The sequence below is a fragment of the Nymphaea colorata genome, chromosome 5 (genome assembly GCF_008831285.2).
Source record: "Nymphaea colorata isolate Beijing-Zhang1983 chromosome 5, ASM883128v2, whole genome shotgun sequence".
NCBI classification, from domain to species: domain Eukaryota; kingdom Viridiplantae; phylum Streptophyta; class Magnoliopsida; order Nymphaeales; family Nymphaeaceae; genus Nymphaea; species Nymphaea colorata.
In genome coordinates, this window is record NC_045142.1 from 70911 (window position 1) to 93339 (window position 22429).

Below are 22429 nucleotides of genomic sequence, written 5' to 3' on the forward strand. Positions count from 1 at the left end.
AAAGAGGGTCCGTTACTGTGAAATGGTCGTAGGCCCACCAGTCTGCAGTCAATCGATAGATTACGGAAAACATTTCCTTCTTCTCTAACTTGAAAATGAACAATACAGGTTTCCACATTCAGTTCTACATTTTTAGAAAGAAACTTAAGCCAGCTAGCTAGCTACCTAGCTACTTCGTTTCTCCAAGCATGTGCAGCAGTCATGGTGAAACTACAGCTGATTTGACGGAGGGTTGCCACCGAGTGTTGATACTACTGGCTGGGATACCTTCATTTGGGCTGGTGCTCATCGTGGGCTGATCATCCATTACATCTTCCATAACAGTTTACCGGAGTCAAGTTCACACCCGAACTAGGGTCTTTTACACGCAGATGTTTATGCTCGTTTCAATATTGCTTGAATCTGCTTCAAATTTTTATGTCATGGATTTTCTGCTGCCAAAAGACCCTTTAAGAGAGTGATTTGTAAGTTGCAACTCTTAGAGTTGATTGACAAGAAGAACACTCCGTAAGTGTTTTATGAATCTAATTTACAAATGAGATAGAGTTATATGATGCTCACATAGTGTTTCTACTGCCCAAATGAACTCTTAAGATAAATTAAAAGTAGTCATATATTAATTGTAAAGAGATTAAGAGTTTAAAAATCCAGGTACCCCATTATTGGTAGTCATGGTTGATAGCCATTTATGGCATTGGCATGTGAATCTGATATTACATACGTTGTCGCTAATGGCCAAGTCTAACAAAGCCAACCCTGTCAATGCCCAAACGAACCGTGCAAGAACGTTTCATTCAATCTTTCTTTTTCTCTATGTGCGGAGTTTACCCATGCATGCACGCTCTGAAAACACAGGAGTGTGTACCCATTGTATTTAAAAACAAGAAAAAACTGAAGATATTTGATCCGTGCCATGCCAACAAGCCGTTTCTTCGTAAGGCACTAAGGACAACCCCACCTAACGACCGCCCATTACTTCTTCTCAAAATATTATCCACTCGTGGAAATACTACCTAAAAATATTATCCTTTTCAAAATTGTGCTTGCCGTTCGAGTCCTGATCACGGTCTACTTGCATTACGTGCTAGTTATGGCAAGAGGGGGCAATTGCCAACATGATTGACGACTTATTTCATCCTCATTTACGACAGATGCATTTCTCGTGAAACAACTCTTCTCCTTTAACATGTAGTTAGCAGGTCACCGCAACGGCTGGTGAGGGTGGGGACGTAGGTGGGTTAAGCTATGGTCATGCGTGCGATTGCGCGCAGGCCTTGTATCAAAACACACACACTCTCTCTCTTTGGCCGCTGCGAGAGCCTTTCCGCCTGTGGCGCCATCTGACGCGGTGGTTCCGACCCTCTCTGCTCTGCTCTCTCTCTCTCGATGCCTGTCCAAGCTAAGTATTGGGCATTGGTGGTTCCTTCGTCCTTTTATCGGGATTGTTCTCGCTTCTGTTGCTGCTGTTGTACTGCAGGCTGCAGTAGCGATAGCGGTGTCAATGGTGGTAGTCGTTCAACCAAACTCATATATGAGGCACCATTTTTCGGGCTCCAGGTCCACGCTTCTAGGGCCTACGGGAAGAGGGGTTTCTCTGTTCGGTCCCATCGACTGAATGAATTTAATAAAGAGGAAGGTGAACAAGAGGATGATGACGATTTTGGAATGTCGAGGTATCAGTTCTGGCTTCCGTCCTTCCTATGCTTAGTCGCTCCTTTTCTCGTTATGCACGTCCTGTGCCTGTATTGCTTGGGTTCTCCTTTGTATCAAACTTGTCCAGTTGTCCACTTGTCCTTCTAGCAGTAGCTCTTGTGGATGCATGGTCCTCTCCTTTGGATGTTGGAAGACATATGAGGACGAAGTGCGGGAAAAAAAAAATTATACCAAAGGGAACCACACCCATCTCTCCCTACCTCTCTCCCCCCTCTTATGTTCACTGGATGGTCACTTCTCCCTTCTTCAAGGCTGCTATCATGATCTCCTCCACCGAAGAAAACTCGTAAGCTTGTATTGTATTGGTCACATAATTCATGCACGCATAGCTTGATTCGCAGCTGAGTCATACGATGAGTGCCTATCGATCATTTTCTCAGTATTATGTATCATATTTTGTCGCGAGAATACAATTACTAGCTTGTTGCTGCATACCTGGTCGCAGAAAAATTGTTGTCTGCTTCGAATGGCAAGAGAAAGTTGAAGGATAACAATTCGTGCCATATGAGTAATCTTCTCTACGACCTTTTCCTTTTATGGTTGCTCAATGTAAAACGGATGCACAAGTTGGCGATATTTTAGATCCTTTCCTCTGTTTGTTATGTTTATGGATTTACTTCATAGCACAGTATTTCGGCACTCTTCTTGAATGTCGACCTAGGACTCTTTGCAAATTGATCTGCTCTGCTTGCGATTCTACATATCTAACGACATGCAAAATTATGATCAGCTCTCATGCATTACAGACATCCTCATCTACGTACCCTAAGTCCTAATGTATGAACAAATAGCTTTCTTTTCTTTTCTTTTTTTTTTTTTTACCCGAACAGAATGAAGTACATGATTGTTACATTCTTGTCAGTTCTTCTGGTGTGTATGTGTATATGCCAGACTGTTTCTATTGCTTTCATTTGATCTCACATCAACTTTTTATGCTAAATGTGATTGTGATTCAATTTGCAATGCCGGTTTCTCTTGTTACATCCTCAGGTCTAAAAGTGCTTTGGCAGTGGAAAAATGTGCGAATGGTACCATGAAAAGGTACAGAGTTTTGCTGCACTTCCATTTTGGATGGATTTTTACTGTGTATATACAGAAACCCCAGCTTTTGTTTCTTGAATGAAAATAAGTATCAATAATCCCAATATATTGTGCCACGCTGTAACTTCTTTATCTGTACCTAAAGGTTTCAAATAGGTCAAGTCTAGTGCCTCGTGCCTCTTGACTGGGGGACATTCAAACTCTTTTCCTTCCTTGGCTCATAAAACTTTAAAATGGTAAGACATGTAGGTTTTTTCCAATTATTTTTGTTATGTGGATTTCTTATTAAATAATAATTTCTAAAAATTAGCCTTCTTCACTTTTTTTTCTGGTTTCCAATCAGGCCCAGAGGTCCTGCTTATTTACTGACAAGGTTTTTAGGAACTTGGTGTGAGCGCAGTAGCATTTTTAGATCAGTTACTTATTGCTTCAAGCCTTCAACTGTTGTTCCTTTTTGGATGTGAGGGCCAGGACAATGGAGTGACTATATAAAATTGAAGTCTCTCTCTCACAGACATGCACACACACACACACATGCAAACGTATACACATAAATATGCATGTAGATATGCATATGTGCATGGTTCTTCTAAGGGGCTATACTACTGGCTGAATGGAACATCCATGTCTTTCTATAGACATACTTCAATGATCAAACCATATTCTCTTTGAAGAATAATGTATCTCCAGTATTGTTATTATGCTAAATTAAGTGGTTCAATGCATCCTTCTGATTAGATTCAACCAGCAAGTCCTTGTTACTTCTATGTTCTGATCTTTGACTGTATGCTATATTGACCGCTTGTCATTCTTTTCTCTTGATTGACTAATTTTTACTTTCTTTGAAAATATTGGAGGTGAATTTATAGTCCATTTGTTATTTATTCTTATTTTTGTTGTTTCCGCAACAAAATGTTTAAGAACTTAGCTGGTTAGCATCTACAAGATTGGTTATCTTTTCTTTTGTTTTTCATATTTTAAATGTGAAGATTGGCAGATATATACTGGATAGTTGTTCTCAATCAGTAGCAGTTGTGGAGGAACATTCAGTGGTGGTAGTTGCTAGGACAACAGAAGCACATTCTGATGTTAAAGTATCTTGGCTACCAAGAACTCTGAAAGATTTTATACTTCCTGCTGGTTTTCCAGGTCTAGCATCCTTTTTTTTTATGTTAATTTCCTACTTTTCCCATGTTCATGTCATTAACAGCTAAAAAGTTCCGAACAAACTGTAACAGTATTTTTTCTTGGCGCCATAGAAAGATAAAAGATTCCTTTTAGTTGTGTGCCAAAAGTGGAATAGCTGACCGTTTCTGGAGAGTTCTGTCTATTATCCTAAAACAGATTAAGATTTGAATAGATCATCATCATCAACCATTTGGGCATCAATGCCTTTCTTGAAGTCTGATTTTGTTGAGACTTGAAATGTCTTTTCTTAGGGATCTATGCCATTTCTATTCAAGACCAGTCAAATAAGCACTCATGCAACAAATTGAGACAAAGACTGAATCCAATTTGAGGGGGTGTCCGACCATTATAGGTCATTTAGATTGTTTAGCCATTAAGATCTATCCCTGTTACAAACTGTGGTAGTCAATGTGTAAACAAGGCTAAATAGATTTAGCATATTTGAGCAAACATTTTCTAAGCTTTTTGATATTTTCATTTTTCCATGTTGTCTCTGAAATCTGAATTTATTTTGTAACTATCATTCAGGGTCAGTTTCAGACGATTATTTAGAGTACATGATCTTGCAGTTTCCTACCAATGTGACTGGATGGATCTGCCATACACTTGTGACATCAAGTCTCTTAAAGGTGCCATCTTTATCAATCAACTGAATTTTCCCGGATCTCTCATGGCCAATCTTTTGCTTATGGTTTTAGTAGAAGTCTATGTTCTTGTCATCTTATGCGTTGTTGATGCATTAATTAGTAGCTATATTAGTTAATTATTAGAGCTTCCATTTTCCTAAGTGGTCTATAAGCAAAAGTAAGGAATAAGAACCCCGTGGGACAAAATCCTAATTTTCACAATTATAGGAAAAAAATTGTAAAATTTTTGCTGTTAGCTTGGGCTTAAAATGCTTTAAGAAGATTGGTAACATCAAGAACATTTTACCTTTTGACATATGTTTGCTTGTCTAGTGTTGCTATTTTTAATAACTTTCTTTTTGATTGGTGAAGTGATGCAAGATGAAAGCATAACCAATTCATGTAACTGGATCTAGTTAAACTTTTAGTACTTGTAAATAGATCCAGATCCGGAATCCATTCCTTTCTCTATACAAAAGGACGTGGGTCATTTTGTAAGTCAGTCAATGTGTTGAAAGAAATGCAATCTCTTTTAGTTTTCTCTGTTCTTTCAGTTGTTATAGTCGTTTGATTAAAGAAATAGTTTGCTGTTTTTCTCTCCTGTCCTTTTTCCTAAGTTATAATTAGTGTTAAGCATGGTTTTTAGTTTAGTTGTGGATGCAGTTGGATTAAGATTAGTTAATCTTAATTCTAATTGCATCATGAAGCCTCTCTGTCTCTCTCTCTCTCTCTCTCTCTTACACACACACACACATCATGATCATTATCATCTGGAAAAACTGAACTGTTAACCTACTTGGACAAAAAGCAGTAGGTATGCAACATAGAATACTAAGGAACTTAAATGCAGTCTAATCCATCTTTCTCTAGTAGGAGAATGAAAATGTAGAATTTGGTCCTTACAAGTGATGTAATAACAATGTTGTTGCACTTAATGCTCAAGCATAACTTCTTGCCTATTCTTCATCTCTTTTCATGATTAATGTTGCATGCCAGTGATTCTAAAGCTCCTGAAGCAAAGACTCACATTTGAATTGATTCCAACTGCATGCTAATTGAATTGGGCCTTGGAGTTTGGGTGTTGGGAGATAGCCTGTGCTCTATATATACACTTGAATTTTTTTGCTTTGTGCTCCTTCTTCTCAAAGAGATGTGTTTTGTTCTTTTCTATTGACTAACTTTTCATGTTTTCCTTGATTTTCTTTTTTCTTGGTGTTCTTATTTACCTGTCCCTGTACCAGGCCGTAGGTGTAACCTCTGTTTCGGGAACTGCAGCTGCTGCTTCTACTGCTGCAATCAGGTCTGAGATTTTATGAGGACGATCTGAGATTTTATGAGGGAAATTCTCATTTTAACAATTTTTATTTTAGGGAAAATTTTAATTAAGAGCCTCCCTCTGTCTTTTGACCACCTAAATACAGGCATCCTGTTTCTGAATTTCCTGATAGGAGGGGTGCACTTTTACTGACCAATAAGGGCCTGCCTTTATTGTCATCCCCTAACCAAGCTAGAAGGTCAGTCAGGCTGAGCGAATGGCAATCAGTTTGAAACTTGAAAGGACTATATGGAAGGGTTCAAGATTTTACCTTCCAAAATGGCAGTTTTATAATGATGTCCTTATTCAGTAGTTAGTTTATTTTTGCTGTTACAGACAGAAGCCAGCCCTTTTGATGGAAATTTTTTCTTTATTTACATCATCTTGGGGCTCTGACATTGTAAATGTGCTATTTAACCATCTTGAAAAAAATCATGGATATTTTTGTGGAGCATTGCATAGCTGTGCCACTTTCTTACGTAAATTTTTGTTAGCTTTTCTTTTTTCTCTTTTTTGAGGGTAAGCAATGAATAATTATTGTTAGTGATAAGATGTCATGAGCCAAATTCTGCATATTGACCTTGCAAGCAGAACTGGCACTGTTTGGAGTAGATCATATCCAAGAAAGGCCTCTGTTCTGTGTATATTCATGCACATATTGTTGCGTAAATGCTGATATTGTACCTTGGTTGTCAGAAAACCGATAGTTTCTTTTGAACAAGGCAAAACACTAATTTCAGGGTAACCTTCACTTTCATATATATGGCTTTTGAGCTGAGCTCAAGCTTCCCAATCCAATTACTAAGGTGAACAGCCACTCGTGGCAGTTTGTGGAGTTCTTTGAAGTGTTTGACAAGAAAAAGCAATGCTACAAGATCTCCTTCTTTACTTGGAAAATGTAGTTATCATTGGCAAGGTGTGCTTTTTCTGTAGTTTATTTTGTGAAGCAACTAACCTACACATAACCAGGCCTCATAGAGATTAATAATAATATCCTATGTTTAAAAGCACTTTTTTTCCTTATATCCTATTTACACATGAATGATGGACCAACTGCCATTTCTACCAACACTCTCTCTCTCTCTCTCTCTCTCTTAGTCTTTATTTACTCAATCAACATATCCCCATACATACGTACGTACATACATATATATATATAAAATAGAGAGAGAGAGAATCAACTGCTGGTGATTGAAGATGTTTGATTGCTCTTTCCATGTGAAAATTGCTTGTATCTTCAGTGTTGTATAAAATGTAAGGCAGGTGTCAAGACAGTCTTGATGCCTAGGTGTTGCCTGGAGGCTTTTACTGTTGAACCAATTCAATGGCTTGGGTGGACTAAACCTCAAGTTTTAGTCTGAAAATTTTCTCCTGCTTCTACATCTCCCGATGACATTAGACCTGCACTAGACTGCTGGAAGTGGTGTTACGTATCAATGCAGTCACTTTATTTGTTATGAACTCTAAGTTGAATCTGTAAATGTTTCTGGATGTTCTCTTTGTGCTCTTCAATATGTATAATTTTTTTCTTTCTGCAGATGGGTGTTGAAGGATGGTCTAGGAGCTCTTGGACGCCTTTTTATTGGTATGCATCACATTCAACAAAATCTTGTCATACTTGTACCCATATGACTTTTTTTTTTTTTCTCTTAAAGCCTCTATTTTTTTTTTCCAGGTGGACGATTTGGAACACTTTTTGATGATGATCCAAAACAGTGGCGGATGTATGCAGATTTTCTTGGGAGTGCTGGAAGGTTTTCCATTATATCTCTTTTAAAACCCTTCTGATTTGAAATTGCTACCAGTTAAAAATATGTTGAAAGATTGGGTTAATTCTGCAGTATCTTTGAGCTAGCAACTCAACTCTACCCATCATATTTTCTTCCACTAGCTTCAGTCGGAAATCTTGCAAAGGTTTGCAATTCTTATTGTAACGTGGTGAAGTGTTTTATGTCTTTCAGTGCTGCAGTTTATTTAAAATTCACACCTTTATTTCCTCTTTGTATCTTTGAATAGTTTGTGTTTTAATTTTCGTTCTCTTTTCCTGCCATTGTCTAATAAGTAATAATCCACATGTAGTTACACTTACATGCATGTTATTTTTATCTTATTTGTGAACTGTTGTTGTTTATTGCTGAAAGAACAAGGCTTTGTTATTGCAGCAGCAGCTTATATCTTTGGAGTCTTTTTAATGCCAAAACAGAATTTGAGAAACTACCAGTAAGAATGATGGTGCAAGATCTTTGAGATCTATCTTTCACTGGAGGTGGTAAACAGATATGTCTTGTTGGCTGTGAATAACATTGGTCAAGGTAGTTTGACCCTGATACTTGGAACCAACACAAACTTTCTGTTAGGGCTTGGTCCTTCTTCATTATTGAATGAGGTAAGAGACTTGCAGGATTGAAGTGAGGGAAGTGCAGTAACTTACTAAGAAGTGATGCAACTGGGAATCTTATGGAGTGGTTGATCTTGAATCAGGATGAATGCTTGGTGACATATTGAATGCTCGCAAGTTGGGTCTGAAGTAGTGTTCCCAGTAGCGAATAATTGAGTAGCTCATGAGTACCTCCCTTTAGGAGGGAGATAATGATCTAAGTCCCATAGGCAGAGGAGCAATGAGTGGAGGTGGAGCATGCCTGGTTAAGGCTCATAATTAATTTAGCTGATTGGTGGACGTTAATTTAGTAAGTAGATAACAAATAGCTTGTATGAAAAGGTAATCATCCTATGGACAGAGGTAGAATGCAAACAACTGCTCCTATACTAGGTAACACGGTTACACGGGTATTGCTCTGAAGGAGTAGACCCGTACCATACCGATACTTATTCGGATATGCCCTGGGTACTGTGTTGACCGTATCGGGTACGGTCAACGTACTTGAGTATGTAACCGTCTATTTTCAGACTTGGTCAAAGTTGACCAAGTCCAAAACCGTCCAGAGGTTAGGGTTTTCATTTTTTTTTAACTTTAAAGAGAAAACGCAGTAGAGCCCTCGACAGGCTCTGCGTTTCACCCATAGCAACCGAAGTTGCTTTCGTTTGGCGAACGATAACTTCTCCAGCGGACGACGACTTCACTGCGACGACTTCTCCGGCAAAGGGTGATGCCTTTGTTGTGGTTGAAAGACATCATCTAGTTCTTCATTGTTTGATTTGGGCGTTTTTTTCTTGACTAAAATTTAACCATTTTATTTCTCTAGCAGCCTCACCCGTCGTTCGGCAGCCTCTTCCATCGCTCAGTGGCGGGTATTTCCATCTTCCGTCAACTTTTTTCATCCCCTCTCTTTTGTCCAATGTTTGTGTGTTTTTCTAGTCAATTGTAGATAATCTGATTTTTGTGTTTTTCTGATCGCCTGATTTGTGTGTTTTCAGTCAACAGTGCTTTCAGTCATTTGATTTGTGCATTTTGGAAGTTCACCGTAAGCTTTCAGTCACCTGATTTGAGTGCACTTATGTGATGTAGCTCCAACGGCTGCGCTATTTTCATGTGGCTGCTGCAAACCAGCAAAGCTACATCAATTTTTTTTTAGGTGCTTGTATAGTCAAGGCACATTTATTGCATATCAAAGGCCATAGAATTAGAGGTTGTGAAGAAATTAGCAAAGAATCGATGAAGGAATTGAAAAAGAAGAAGATGCAGCCGAGACAAAAAAAGCTTCAGCCAAGTCAAGTGAAGTATTTGTTCCTCTTTATGCTATTGAAGGAGGTGAAGATGTTTCAAAGAAAAGAAAGATGAGCATGGGGATGGGGCCTATCAATCCATTAGCACAAGCATTCAAAAATATGGGAAGGGCAGAGATGGATAGAAGGATTGGAAGGTTATTTTTTGCAAGTTCACTTCCTTTTAATGTAATGTTACAGGTTTGACTAGTAGCAGTTTGGCTGGTTATGTACCCGAGTTCAGAAAAGTTGAGAGCCGTAATTCTTGGAGACCAGTTTGCCAATGTGCAAGGATGAAGTTGGCAAGTGATCCCAAGTATAGTCACATATTATGGACTCCTTGTGTGGCACATAGTATAAATCTAGCACTTAAAAGTGTTTGCAACCCATCAAAAGAAGATGCAAACACTGTTAAATTGCGTTCATGGATTGAAGACCTTGAGCATGATGTCAGAAACATAAGAAATTTTGTTGTAAACCACCATAATGCTCTTGTTTTATTTAATAAGCATTCTGATTTGAAATTGTTGAAGGTAGCAAAGACTCGTTTTGCATCCATTATTGTAATGATGAAAAAAATAAAGCAGATGAAACATGCATTAACACTTATGGTGACTGACAATGATTGAGAGTTTTATCAGAGTGATAACATTGTGAAAACTCAAATTAAAAAATGTATTTTACATGATGAATGTCGGATAGGATTACATATTTTCTGTAGTTTATAGAGTTTATTTGGCGAATGCTGAGAGAAGTTGATAAAGAAGGGCCCATGCTTTATAAATTTTATGATATGTGAGATAACATGATTGAAAAAAATTCAAAACATCTTTTTTAGACATGAGAAGAAGAATGTTGCACTTGATGATTCTGAGTTTTTCGATCATGTGCATAAAACTTTAGTAAGAAGATGGAATAGAAGGAATAACCTTTTGCATTGTATGGCACACTCCTTAAATTCAAAATATTATGGACAAACATGGTTGGCAGGAGGTACTGGTCGTGTTCCTCCTAATCGAGATCTAGAAATATCAAACAATAGGGAGATATGTTTGGAAAGACTATTTTCTGATTCTTGTCGGTTGAAGATAATAAATAATGAGTTTGCGAGCTTCTCTAGTTGAAGAAGTGATTGATTGCAAGCTGCAATGGCAAGAGATAAAGAAGATCCTATTAATTGGTGGTTATGTTTTGGAGCATCGACACCAAATCTCCAACAGCTTGCGTTGAAGTTATTATCTCAACCCGCAACCTCTTCATGTTGTGAAAGAAACTGGAGCACTTATTCTCAAATCCACAATATCAAGAAGAATAAGCTAACTAGTAAGCGCACAGAAGATTTATTTTATGTCCACTCCAACCTACGCTTACTTTCACATACTTCAAATGATTACAGGTGTTGCTTTCTTTTTTTATATTTGATATGTGTACATTTGTATATTATATTGGTTGTTTGAAGTTAATATTAACTTAAATCATATTGTGGTTGTGTTGCAACTTGCAGTTCAGGATCATCCAAGTATTGGGATGTTAATCCAGAGGAAGAACATGATTTGCATGCTCTTAATATGGACCTTATGGAACCTATTGTTCCTTCTAATCTTGATTATGCGACCGAGGAGAATCAACAAAACTGATATATTTTGTATGTTAATTACTTTCATACTTTGTTTAGCAATATCTATTTTGGATCATGATTTATGAATATGTTATTCTGTTTGTTTGAATTCCAATTTTTTGATATATATATATGTATATATGTGTGTGTGTGCGTGCGTGTGTACGGCCATACCTCCGCACCTAAGCTTTTTTGAAAATGGTTCGTACTCGTACCCGCACCGGCACCCATACCCATACCTATGTGACATAACTCCTATTTGAAAATTTAGGACTTTTAGGGATCTAAATATTTTGGACTTGGTTGACCTACATAATTTAAAATCATAATCACAAATAACATTTAGGAGTTTTAAACAGCAAGGTTTTCCTCGAGTATAATATGACGAGCTTGAAAAAAAGGAAAAATAAGGTAAATTTTTAAAAATTTAAAAAAACTAAAAATGAGGGAAAAATAAAATAAGTAAGAAACTAATAAGACAAACCTATGTCACCTAGGTGCGGGGTGCAAATGCCGGTGCGGCACATCCCCAAAAATTTAGGTGCGGCAGTGCGGTGAGAATATTTATTGTTATTATTAATTTATTATATATATATATATATATATAGACACACACACACACATATAAGAATTAAGAAATTTAGAGTATACACTATAGTCTATACACTCTACACTAACACACTTTATGGATAAATTATATATGAATATTATATATTACATATAAGTTATAATCCATGTCACATAGGTACGGGTACAGATCATTTTTAAAAAAATTGGGTGCAAGGGTACGGCTGTACATGCACACACACACACACACACACACACACACATATATATATATATATATATATATATATATATATATATATATGTAAAAAAAAATCAAACATAATAACATATTCACACACACACACACACACACACACACACACATATATATATATATATATATATAATATATATATATATATATATATATATATATATATATATATATATATATATATATATATATATATATATATATATATATATAAATCACAAATAGAATAACATATTAATAAACTTAATGGACTCACAAAGTGCCGCTTAAGCAACGATCGAAAGCCCTAATCAAAAGATGAATAAAGTCCTCCCAACCAATACATAGTAAAATGATCTGTCACAGCAGTAGAGAATAAAGGAGGAGAAACCAGAACACAGAGAGCTGGGTTCTGTCATATGCCCAGAAAACTGATGCTACTACATATTAAAATGCTTAGGTTCAGCCATTTCCGTTCACTTAACAATAATTGTAATTTTTTGTGTTGAAAAAATTCATACCCTATAAAAATGCGTTGTTTATGACAACACATATTATTGCCGCAGCACACGCCTTTTGGGTCGCCTGGTTCTAAACGACAACCACATGCTACTGTCTAGAATATGAAAGGAAAATGGAATATGGAAAACTTGCGAGCCACAGAGAGAGAGAGAGAGAGAGAGAGAGATTGTGGGTTGTGAATCTGGTGATTGGTGAGTGATGGTCGGAGAGATGAGAGATAAATAAAAGAAGCAGAAGCACAAACAAAAGCTCTGAAGCTCGACAGGCAATGGAAGGCTCAGAAGCTCGACAGAAAACGAGAAAAAAAATGAAAAAAACCAAATACCGTCGCCGTTCAACGCCTGCCGTCGCTGGTCGCTGCCTGCTGCCGCCTTCGGTCGCCGTTCGTCGCCTACAGCCACCGGTCGCCGCTGCCTTCGTCGGTGAGAGATGAAGGAATGAAACCAAACGAAATGAAAAAGGGGGGATAGGGTTTAGAAAGTTTTCACGTTACAATAGTTTAAAACATTAAAATGAAAAAACTTTAAGATTTAAAACGGACAACTTTAGACTCGGTCAACTTTGACCGAGTTTGAAAACAGACGAAAGTAGACTTGGGTGCGTTGACTGCACCTGGTTCGGTCAACGCCTCATTAATGGCGTACCCAGTACCGTACCGGTACCGGTGTCATACCGGTACGGTGCGGGTACTCCTCCTTAAGAGGAGTACCCGTGTGACATAGGTTATAATGTATTGTGTATATGAATGTAACATATTATGCATTAACATGCTTACAAAGTACAAACATTAAACAAGTAAACAAAAAACAACAAAACCATGACAGAACACAAAAATGGAAAACTAAACCCTCCTTTTAACATTAGAAACTTTTAAAATAAAAAAAAATCAAAAAGGACAAAAATAGGCTTGACGAGGTTTGACCGCACCTGACTCGAGTCAAACACGAGTCGGGTGTGTGTCCAAAATGGACAAAAATGATCGGGTGCAATCAGCCGCACCTGACTCTTGTGACCTGAGTCAGGTGCGAATCCGAGCCACACCCGCACCCGTGTCGTGTCGACACGGGTGCGGCAGTCAAATTGCAACGTCCAGGACCCCAGGTGACTTAGACACAAACATCAAAAGATAAGTTGATTTGCAACAAATAAAAAATAAAAAATAAACTGTTTGCCATTAAAAAAATGAAAAAAGTTAAAAAAAGCAAATTGTTTTTTCTTTTTTTTAACGTTTTTTAAGTTTTAAATGGCAATTTAATTTATCATGTTTTTTTCACGTTTTTTGTGACACTGTTTGAAATTGGTTCTTCCTCTTAAATTTGGTACAATGAAGTACCAAAATCCCATAATCATATCCTAAACATATACATCCCTAAGAACTGAATACATAATCTAGGTCTTGTGAAATGACTGAAATCCATGTCCTATGTCTCATTTATTAACATTGCTTGAATTGAGTTGGTTCTACATAAAAAACCTCTTCTGGATGTTCCATTCCATGGAATACGTGAAACACCTGATTTGACATTGTTATAGTACAAAAGAAATTTTATCAAGAAAGGAAGCATAACCTTGTCAAATAGCATTAAGCAACAATTTAGTTTTTCTGCTAACAGTTCTACATTTTTCTGAGGAGCTAGAGCTGTATCTCCTTTCAATATCTATTTGGGTTGATGAAAACTTATACAAGAACTAATCTTATTACTGTGAAGCGAAGAAAGATACGGAAGAGCTTTTATTCACTGAAAAGGGATTTAGGCATTGGAAAGGTCAAAGAGAGAGTATTATGCTGTTAGTGACTAATTTCTTCTGCAAGATTCACTCTCAGTAATTTCAAAATGTTTTTTGAGGAAAGTGAGTTTTATTATGGGGATAACATCTTATTATGGGGATAACATCTTATTATGGGGATAAATAATGGGGCCAGATTTCTGATGTATCTATTTGGAGGCTTTGTGTTTCTCCATGTTGGTTGAAAAAACACTTCCTTATCCCACAAAATCTGTGGTTTGGTTACCTGTTTACACTTTCACTTTGATCATATTAAAGTATTTTTGGTATATTAAATTTGGTGGTCTCTAAGTTGTTTTGGTTGGTATAGGCTCTTGCAAGAGGATTCAAGGACCCTTCGTTCCGTGTGATTCAAAATCATTTTGCTATCTCTGGGAATCTTGGGGAAGTTGCAGCAAAGGTGCTTTCTATAATGATAAGTCATTTTCCTCAATACCTTTCATTGTGAATATGTTCTGCTTCTACAATGTTGATCTAGTTGCTATGATTCTTTGCTAATACAAGTACTTAGTTTTTGAGGTTATCTAGGAAAGCTAAAAGTATGCTATCTTTATCATGAATAGTAAACAACACCACATGCTTATATAAATCCTTAACTTTGTAACATCTAAAGTCATATTTTAGTTGCAACCTCTACGCACTAACATAATGTGCACTTTCTTTGCATGCTTCTAATGGTGGAAGAATAAAAGCAAATAAAAAAAAGTTCTGAACAGCATTTCCTGTTTTTCCTTTAATTACTTAATTATCAAAATATGTGAATAACATAGTATATGTTAGAAAAGCATTAGCTTCACATATGGTGATAGGAAAAAATTTAATCTGCCAATCCTGTGCTTTATTTCCTGAATATAAAACTGTGATGTATATAATACCAAATCTCCTGGGATTAAATTTATTTCCCGAGTCCACTTCTTAATGCATTATTGTGTGGATACACTTGACTATGTCGATGGGACAGTATACACAGAGAAACACACACAAAAACTCTGCCCGCATGAGGGTATTCCATTTCCTGTATGTGGATCCATCCAAGCATCATGTAGGTGAAAGAACTGGGCTAATTAAATTTTATTTCTCACACGTTTTCTCATTTCAGTATTGCTCTACACATCATATTTTTGGGGCCTTTTGTTCTCATGGCTGGTGATACATTTGTATTATGAGTTGCCATGGGACCCAGAATTACATTTTTCTTATTGGATTATGTAGGAAGAGGTTTGGGAAGTAGCTGCTCAGCTTCTTGGTCTCACTATTGGTATACTGTTTCTGGTATACTATGCTGCCTCTTTGTCTTTTTTATTTCATTGACTGGAAACACTATTGTGATTCTAATGCTGTCAAACAACTAATGAATTGTGAGCACCTTACTGCAGGGAACACCTGAACTGGCTACGCCGTATCCAATGCTTGTGATTTCCTGGTTGAGCTTGCGACTGTTGCACCTTTGGCTGCGCTATCAGTCTCTTATGACCTTGAAATTTTGTACAGTGAGGGATTATATCTTTGACTCTTGTGACTTTGAAGCTCTCAGCTGATGCACCTTATTCTTGATGGGTAGCCATGCGTTTTCTAATATTTGTAAAATTTAGTCATGGACTATGTGCAAGATTCAGCTTTTTAAAGTTAAGGGCTTTTATTCTAGATTCTTTTGCAGTTAGGGCAAATCAACTCCAAGACATCGACCAACTACCTTGTTTTGCTTGTTCTGTAAAGCATGTATTGTTGCAGGGACCTCAATTTTTATGAAGGTGCACCATGTCTAGTGGAAGTTTTGTAGTTTCCCTTTTTGTTCTGATTGAGTGCATTATTTTGTAGATTATAGAAATCTCCACCTGAAAGGAATAATTCAAGCCTGTATGATAATGTGTGTGCACACATACACGTCATGCTTGTTCAAATGTCTATAAGATTGTTGTGGAACTTAAAGCCACGGGCAGCAAGGAATAGAACATCTCTCATTTTTATTCAGTTATGATAAGTTGCAGTATCCTCTGTAATCCTCGTCTTGTAGTAAACTTTGGTTTCTATTTTGATGTGAAAGAAACTATTCTTTTCATTTCCCTTTCCTCTGGAGGACGAGTTATTTTGGATAACCACCACAAAGAAAATGAAACATGGTATTTGAAATTGGAAAGGATACATATGTACGTGAATTAAGAGAGAGTATTTAACCTAGAGGAAACAAGCTGAAGGACGCTATTTGGATTGAATTTCCTAGTCTTGCATTCATTTACTTCATGACAGATGAATTCCTCTCTTATTTTCCTATATTCTATTGGTGGAACATGTATATAAATGTGTAATCCTTCAATAATGTGATCTTGTCAGATCAACCTCAAGCGTGCACGTATTCTTGTGAAGTCACATATGTTGCTCTCTATTGTACCAGGTAAAAGGTCCACATACCTGCATCCAGCTCTGTTTTCCCAGTGGCCCAATTTGGATGTGTTTACAAAATTGGCATTACTTTTTGGTTATGTATTACACAAAGCTCAATTGAGTTTATGCAGGATGTGCTGAATGTAACAAAGAAGAAAATATCTTGATCCATCAAAGCTTTGTAAAGCCCCAGATTCTTTTTGGCTCCTCCTTGAGTGAAATAATAGGGGTGAAGGGTTCAGTTAACGAGGTACATGCTTGTTTCATACGCTTCCAGCTGTTTCCTGAAGAGTAAGACGTATTATATATGTGCAGAATTATTTAGTTCTACCAAAAAGGCAATTGAACTGGTATTCTATTTTGCATTTCTTTGTTTCATTTTACCTTTGTCTTTCTGTTCAAAAGTATAGGTAATATAATGAACATGACGGTCTTATCTCCTTTATATCAAAACTTGATATGGTCCTCAAAAGTGTCATGTTTTCCATGGGTTCACTCTGGCCCGAGGTTGTTATGGGGATTTGGTTTGATGGAAGTCGTAAGCCTCGTTTATGTCTATGGACAGCTGAAGGCCCTTCTGGAGTTGTATGATGGAGAGGATTACATTCTCTCAATGAGCCATCGCCAATCGGTTGAAGAGCTGAAAATATTAGTTTCATTCAAGGTATTCATCTACTCTCTGTTCAGATTTTAGCTTAAGTTGCTTTATTTGTTTGAACCTTCCAAATTCATTAGACACCCCAAAACATTAGCTACACTTCTTGGATGCTCGTATTGTCTGTTTAAGGTTTGGGTCAACCTGATTTTTTGAAGGTTATAATAATGCCAAATCCATCTGCTTCCTATCATCGGCTTTATTGAAAGTTTATGATCTGTCTGTAGTGTCTTCTGTACTAGTACTATTGCTTAATGGGTTTGCTCACAAAGGCTTTTCATACCTGCCCAAGTTTTTGTCGGCTTAGTGCTTTCAACCTTAAGGAAAAGTCTTTAGTGTTTTTACAAGGCTGAGCATTTTGGGAGACTTGGTGGGAAAGGATGTGTTGTTTGGGATTCACACCAAGGAAACTTGGTGGTCTTGTTGAGAGGGAGAGAGGTCAGTATGAAATGTGACTACACTAAATGATTCAGGTTGGAGCAACTAGTGTCACTGTATTGCGTAGCATGTGGCAAGCTTATTGGCTTTTGGAGCATTGGGAAGGTTCGAATAATGCATTTCATCAGCTTGCCGAAAGTCTTTCAGAGGTGCAAGAAAGGTTTGATGATTTTCTTAAAAAGTTGGTGGATGCTGGTTGGGACGTCAAGCAGATCAATATTAAAGTGCCAAAAGAATTTATTATGTATGTACAAAATGCAATTGAATGTTCCTCAGCCAGCTGAGTAGCCGGCATTTTGGTGTATTGATCATGGAAATTTTGGGTGTCCGCAATCTTATTGATAGTGTTATTTCTTTGCCTTCTTTTTTTCCTACTACCAACTCAAAGGGGTGCATGTTGTCTGGTTTCTGTATTTGTGAGGCCATATCCTTTTTCCGAAGAAGCAAAAGTATGTATCTTAATTTCTTGTCCAGCTAACCTACCTTGCGAGTGTTGGGCAGTCAACTCTGAAATTCTGCGGGTTTTTCCTTCTCCCCTCTTGGGCACATATTGAACATTTTATGGAATTCGTTTTAAGGTCAGGGATATTCCTACCGGTAATTTGCTTGAGTTACCCTGGAATCTCATCCTTCTTGGTGAATGGCATCTACAAGTATGGCTTCTCCTTGGCCTTTTATCTGTAAAATGGAATGTAGGAAGAAGGAAATATAGAGCAACACGTGGTTGTGAAAAGTTTTCGGAGGTAAGGTAGCTTTACCTTTAGCTTTCTCGTCTTCCTGGGCACCTCTTCGTTTCCAAGGTAGGTGTCCCTTGTGCAAGCCACATCCATTTCTGGAGAATTTTCTGCGGAGTGAGGCGTCTCTTCCTTCCCTCGCAAGAAGGAAAAAAGAGAAGCCCGACGGTCCAAGCAAAATCCAAACCCCAATGAGTTAGGTGGCGTTTCGTGGCCTCGTTTGAGGAAAGCATTATTTTTCGATTTTTTTTTTCAGAAATAATGTGGAACAAGAATTAAAGTTATTTTGGCAAAACTGGGCTACTTACATTGTCAAAGGGCAAGAAGTCTTTTCCAGTTTCAATAGTAAATGACTAGATAAGTCGATTTTAGAAAGAAACCCCCTTGATACGTTTTCCTTTTTCCGGAGGGGTTCCGAACTGTTGGAAAAGGAGGACGTGAAAATGTGCACGGAATGGGTTTATCGAAAGAAAGGAGTGGGTTGATGTTTGGAATAAAAAAGTTGGGTCGCTAATCAATGAAGTGAACATCCAGGCTTGGCATTCTACTTGGGCTGGTGGTTGTTAGCTGACCGATTGCTGGTTTGAGTGGCAGAGTGTCACTTTCACTTATACTAACATGGTTAAATTAAGCTGACGATTATTGAGCGATCTACCCCCGGCAAAAGGAAGGGGAAAATAAGACCTGATCCTTAACGTGATTTTATCATGAATATCTCAATAGGTTTGATTGGATTACTTAGAAGTCATTTTGAACTTCCATATTTCTTGAGATTCAATTTGCGCGCATAATATGAAAATCATAGGCACTAGCTTAAGTGTGACTATAACTTCAAAAAGGAAGATCATCCATTCTCAGCTTTGATATCCACTATGCATCCTAAAACTCATAAAAATTTAATATTAAGCACGAACCCAACCAAACCGATCCTTTTTGCCGATAAATCTGCAAATGTATAGAGCACCTTTATGAATTCCTGCTAACAACATCATCAATATGAGAAAGTTCCAAAGGAAAGGGAGAAGATTATGACCCCAAAACTGGAAGCCACCAGGGTGAGGAGCCAGAAGGGAACAAGTGAAGTAGAGATTTCGAGCACACACTTCCTTTACTTGATCTGTGGAGAAGAAGAAGACCATGCAAATGAATGGTCAATTGCAGGATACTAAGGAGGTGTTCAGATGACACTCTCATGCATCTAACCCAGTTGTGTAAAAAATTGGTTTGACAAAATTTTTTAATGAGTTTTAAACATTTGATTTATTTGTTTAGGTGACAAGTTAAAAAAACCTCGTTTTTTATGAATAACATGAGGGGGGGGTTCATGTTTTTTTCATTTTTTTTACCCAAGTAGGTTTTGCCAAAACTGGGTTTTCCTTAAACTTAATTTTGATGTCACTCGAACACTTCAAAAACTTGGTTTTGGGGTGTCAATTAAACGTCCCATAAAGGTTTTTGCTTTTGTTTTCTAATTTTTTATTTTTAACTATTTTTCCTTTGAGAGGAGCAATTTTGCAAATTGCACCTCTAATTTCGCATTTTGTATTTGGAAATAGTGTTTTGAAAATTTTAAGAAAAAGGTAGGAGGGGAGGGTGTGAAAGGTGCTCTCCATGTGCATGACAAACATATATACACCTCTTAGTATAAGTTGAGCGGTCCTGTGTTGTTAATCACCCAATTAGTAGATTAGAATGGCTGCTTTTTAGATTTTTTCTTTACATTTTAAAGCCAAAGAAATGATCACGCGTTCGCGTGTTAGGCCCTTTGGCAGTGCTCGGCCCGAAGGCGCAACCAGGTCCGGCGTCACAGTATAATACGTAAATACAAGTTAAATATCCAGTCTGTGGCATCGAAAGCGGCTAGCCAGTAGCCAGAGCGCTCCTGCTTCATCCTCCCCAAGTCATCCACCAGCGTAGCCATCTCATTTCCCACGCTGCCCCAGCCGAAAAATGGCTTCCTTGTCATGTATGGTTCAACTTCTGGCAGCCCCAAGATCTTGCCGTGCTGTGTCGTGTCGTGTCATTGTCAGTGCGCTCTCCTAGCCATCCACCCGACCCGACCGATCGTCGCTCGCCCTCCCGCCTATTTTGCTCGCATTCCCCTGCGCAGCTGTCCTCGACGACCTTGTGTAAGGTAGCAGGCAGTAGCAGGAAGAGAGTGAGAGAGAGAGAGAGTATGGAACGAAGAAATCCCCCTCAAGTATCGGCTGGACTGCACATCAGCCTGAGGGACGAAGACGACTTAGAAGAGGAAGAAGAAGAAGAAGAAGAGTACGACAACAACGAGAGCGAACTAGTGGTCGTGGACGACGAGTGGGTGCCGCTGCAAAGCCACCCTGCCTTTTCCCGTAGATGGCGATCTACTTTCACTTCCCCTCATTCCCCCTTTCGACAGCTTCCTCTGAACTACATGGCATGGGATTCAAACTCTCAGCATCTCTACGTTTGGGATCCCAAAAAACGCCATCTCTTCTGTCTGACGCTTAGGTTCAGCGGCCATTCCATTGAAGCTGCTTCCAAGTCGAAGGTTTTGGTTCTTCTTCTTGCTCTCCTTGTGTACAGTACGATCTCTCCCTCTTTTCCTAATAAGTTAGTCCTTTTTGAATTTAGGTTTTCGGCCGTTTCTGTTGTCACTATACTGCAAACCGAAGAAAGTTTGTGTAGGAATTTCTTGCTGTACTTTTCGAACATGATTCTAGGGTTTCTTCCATCCCTCTGAATATATGCACGACGTCAACTGCGGCCTTCTTATCGCTTGAAACAATCCTTTTGCTCCCAATGATCACTTATCGACAGAATCTGTAACAATAGCCCTGAATTGGGTATTGATGATTACTCTCATTAGGTAACCGATCTTTCCATTTGGTGTGTTGGTGTTTGTAGCTCCTATGGATTGCACCAGGCTTGTGCAACCAAATGAAACCGCATTTTTGTTGTTTTCGCTCGTGATAAATTCTCCTATTGATACACCACGAGTATACCTACCTCTTCAGTATAGTGATATTCATTGAGAAGGACTATAGGAGTGCGTGCTTGCATGGAGAGGGCGGAAGAAAGGCCATACTCCACCTTCTGAGCAAGTAGGGATTATTTGCGACGAAGAAGGTAACGCCACCAATTGGCAGCTTATGGGTTCATCATAGGTGGTTATAGTTGAAAACATCCAAAAGATTGATGGTCCATTTTGATAAGTCGTTGTGCTTAAATATTGTCTAGTTATAGCTATCTCCAAGTGAAGATACCGTAGAATACGGTTCTTTGGATCGATAGAATGGGTTATAAATTGTTGCAAACACTGCACATGCGTTGGGTTGATAAAGGTTCTCTTTGTAGTTAATGCTTGTTTTGGGATAAAATCATATTTATGTAACGGGTCTTCTTCCATGTCTTGTAAGTGCTAGTAGTTAAATAGAGCATTAAGCTAGCATATCTTCATCAGACAAGTAACTGCACAACATCATAACCATGCAAGAATCATGTGCTACTAGTATTCTCATGTTTCTCCCTGCTAGCCGTTATTTAGTTAATGGGTTTTCTTTTATAGTACATTTGATTCTCCTAAGCTCTTCATAAATGGAGATAGATCGGATGTCAATGATATCTTGTTTAAGAAAAATTTCTGGAGAGCAAAACTAAATGAATTCTTGCGACTGTGCTAACTGCTAAGGACAAAAATCAATATAACATTTTTTTTTTGAATGGCTGCTGCCTCCTAGATGAATTGTGACCTTGACCTCTTTCACAATCATTTGGGGTAGAAGGATCCAGTAATTTTGGTTAAAAAAATATTTATGTACATAGTGGCCTGTTCCTTACTTGGTTAATGTCTAAGTATCCCCAATGTCATGTGCATAGTGAAAATAATTTAAAATTAACAAAAAATCCAATAAAACTAACATGCCAAATGTGGATGTCCCAGTGAAATTATTAAATTTATCAAATAT

General features: G+C 37.9%; 2 protein-coding genes across 9 annotated transcripts in view; both read left to right on the forward strand.

The window, feature by feature from the left end:
- The first annotated feature begins 1158 nt into the window (after nt 1–1158).
- On the forward strand, nt 1159–18111 carry LOC116254158 (protein root UVB sensitive 5). Of its 4 annotated transcripts, none has more exons than XM_050077824.1 (16): nt 1540–1673; nt 2159–2221; nt 2704–2754; nt 3744–3903; nt 4471–4571; nt 5810–5868; nt 7422–7468; nt 7559–7637; nt 7725–7797; nt 14587–14676; nt 15489–15548; nt 15653–15766; nt 16608–16668; nt 16790–16908; nt 17224–17322; nt 17787–18111. In XM_050077824.1, exons 3-16 carry the CDS (start codon nt 2731–2733, stop codon nt 18033–18035), a joined length of 1335 nt encoding a protein of 444 aa, XP_049933781.1. In that variant the 5' UTR covers nt 1540–1673; nt 2159–2221; nt 2704–2730; the 3' UTR covers nt 18036–18111. The 4 variants fall into 4 exon arrangements, with proteins under 4 accessions (XP_031485182.1, XP_031485183.1, XP_049933781.1 ...); XM_050077825.1 differs by having other exon boundaries at nt 3752–3903; XM_031629322.2 differs by lacking the exon at nt 2159–2221 and having other exon boundaries at nt 1159–1673; nt 3752–3903.
- Nucleotides 18112–20353: 2242 nt separating this feature from the next.
- Nucleotides 20354–22429, forward strand: part of LOC116254894 (nuclear pore complex protein NUP88) — a 29458-nt gene continuing 27382 nt past the window's right edge. For 2 of the 5 annotated variants that reach the window (XM_050078129.1, XM_031630531.2), the window contains exon 1: nt 20618–21012. In XM_050078129.1, the coding sequence (XP_049934086.1) occupies nt 20662–21012 (351 nt within the window). In that variant the 5' untranslated portion in view covers nt 20618–20661. Of the gene's footprint in view, nt 21047–21565; nt 21591–22429 lie in introns of those variants that run through there. The other 3 variants (XM_031630530.2, XM_031630532.1, XM_031630533.2) reach the window with 3 other exon arrangements.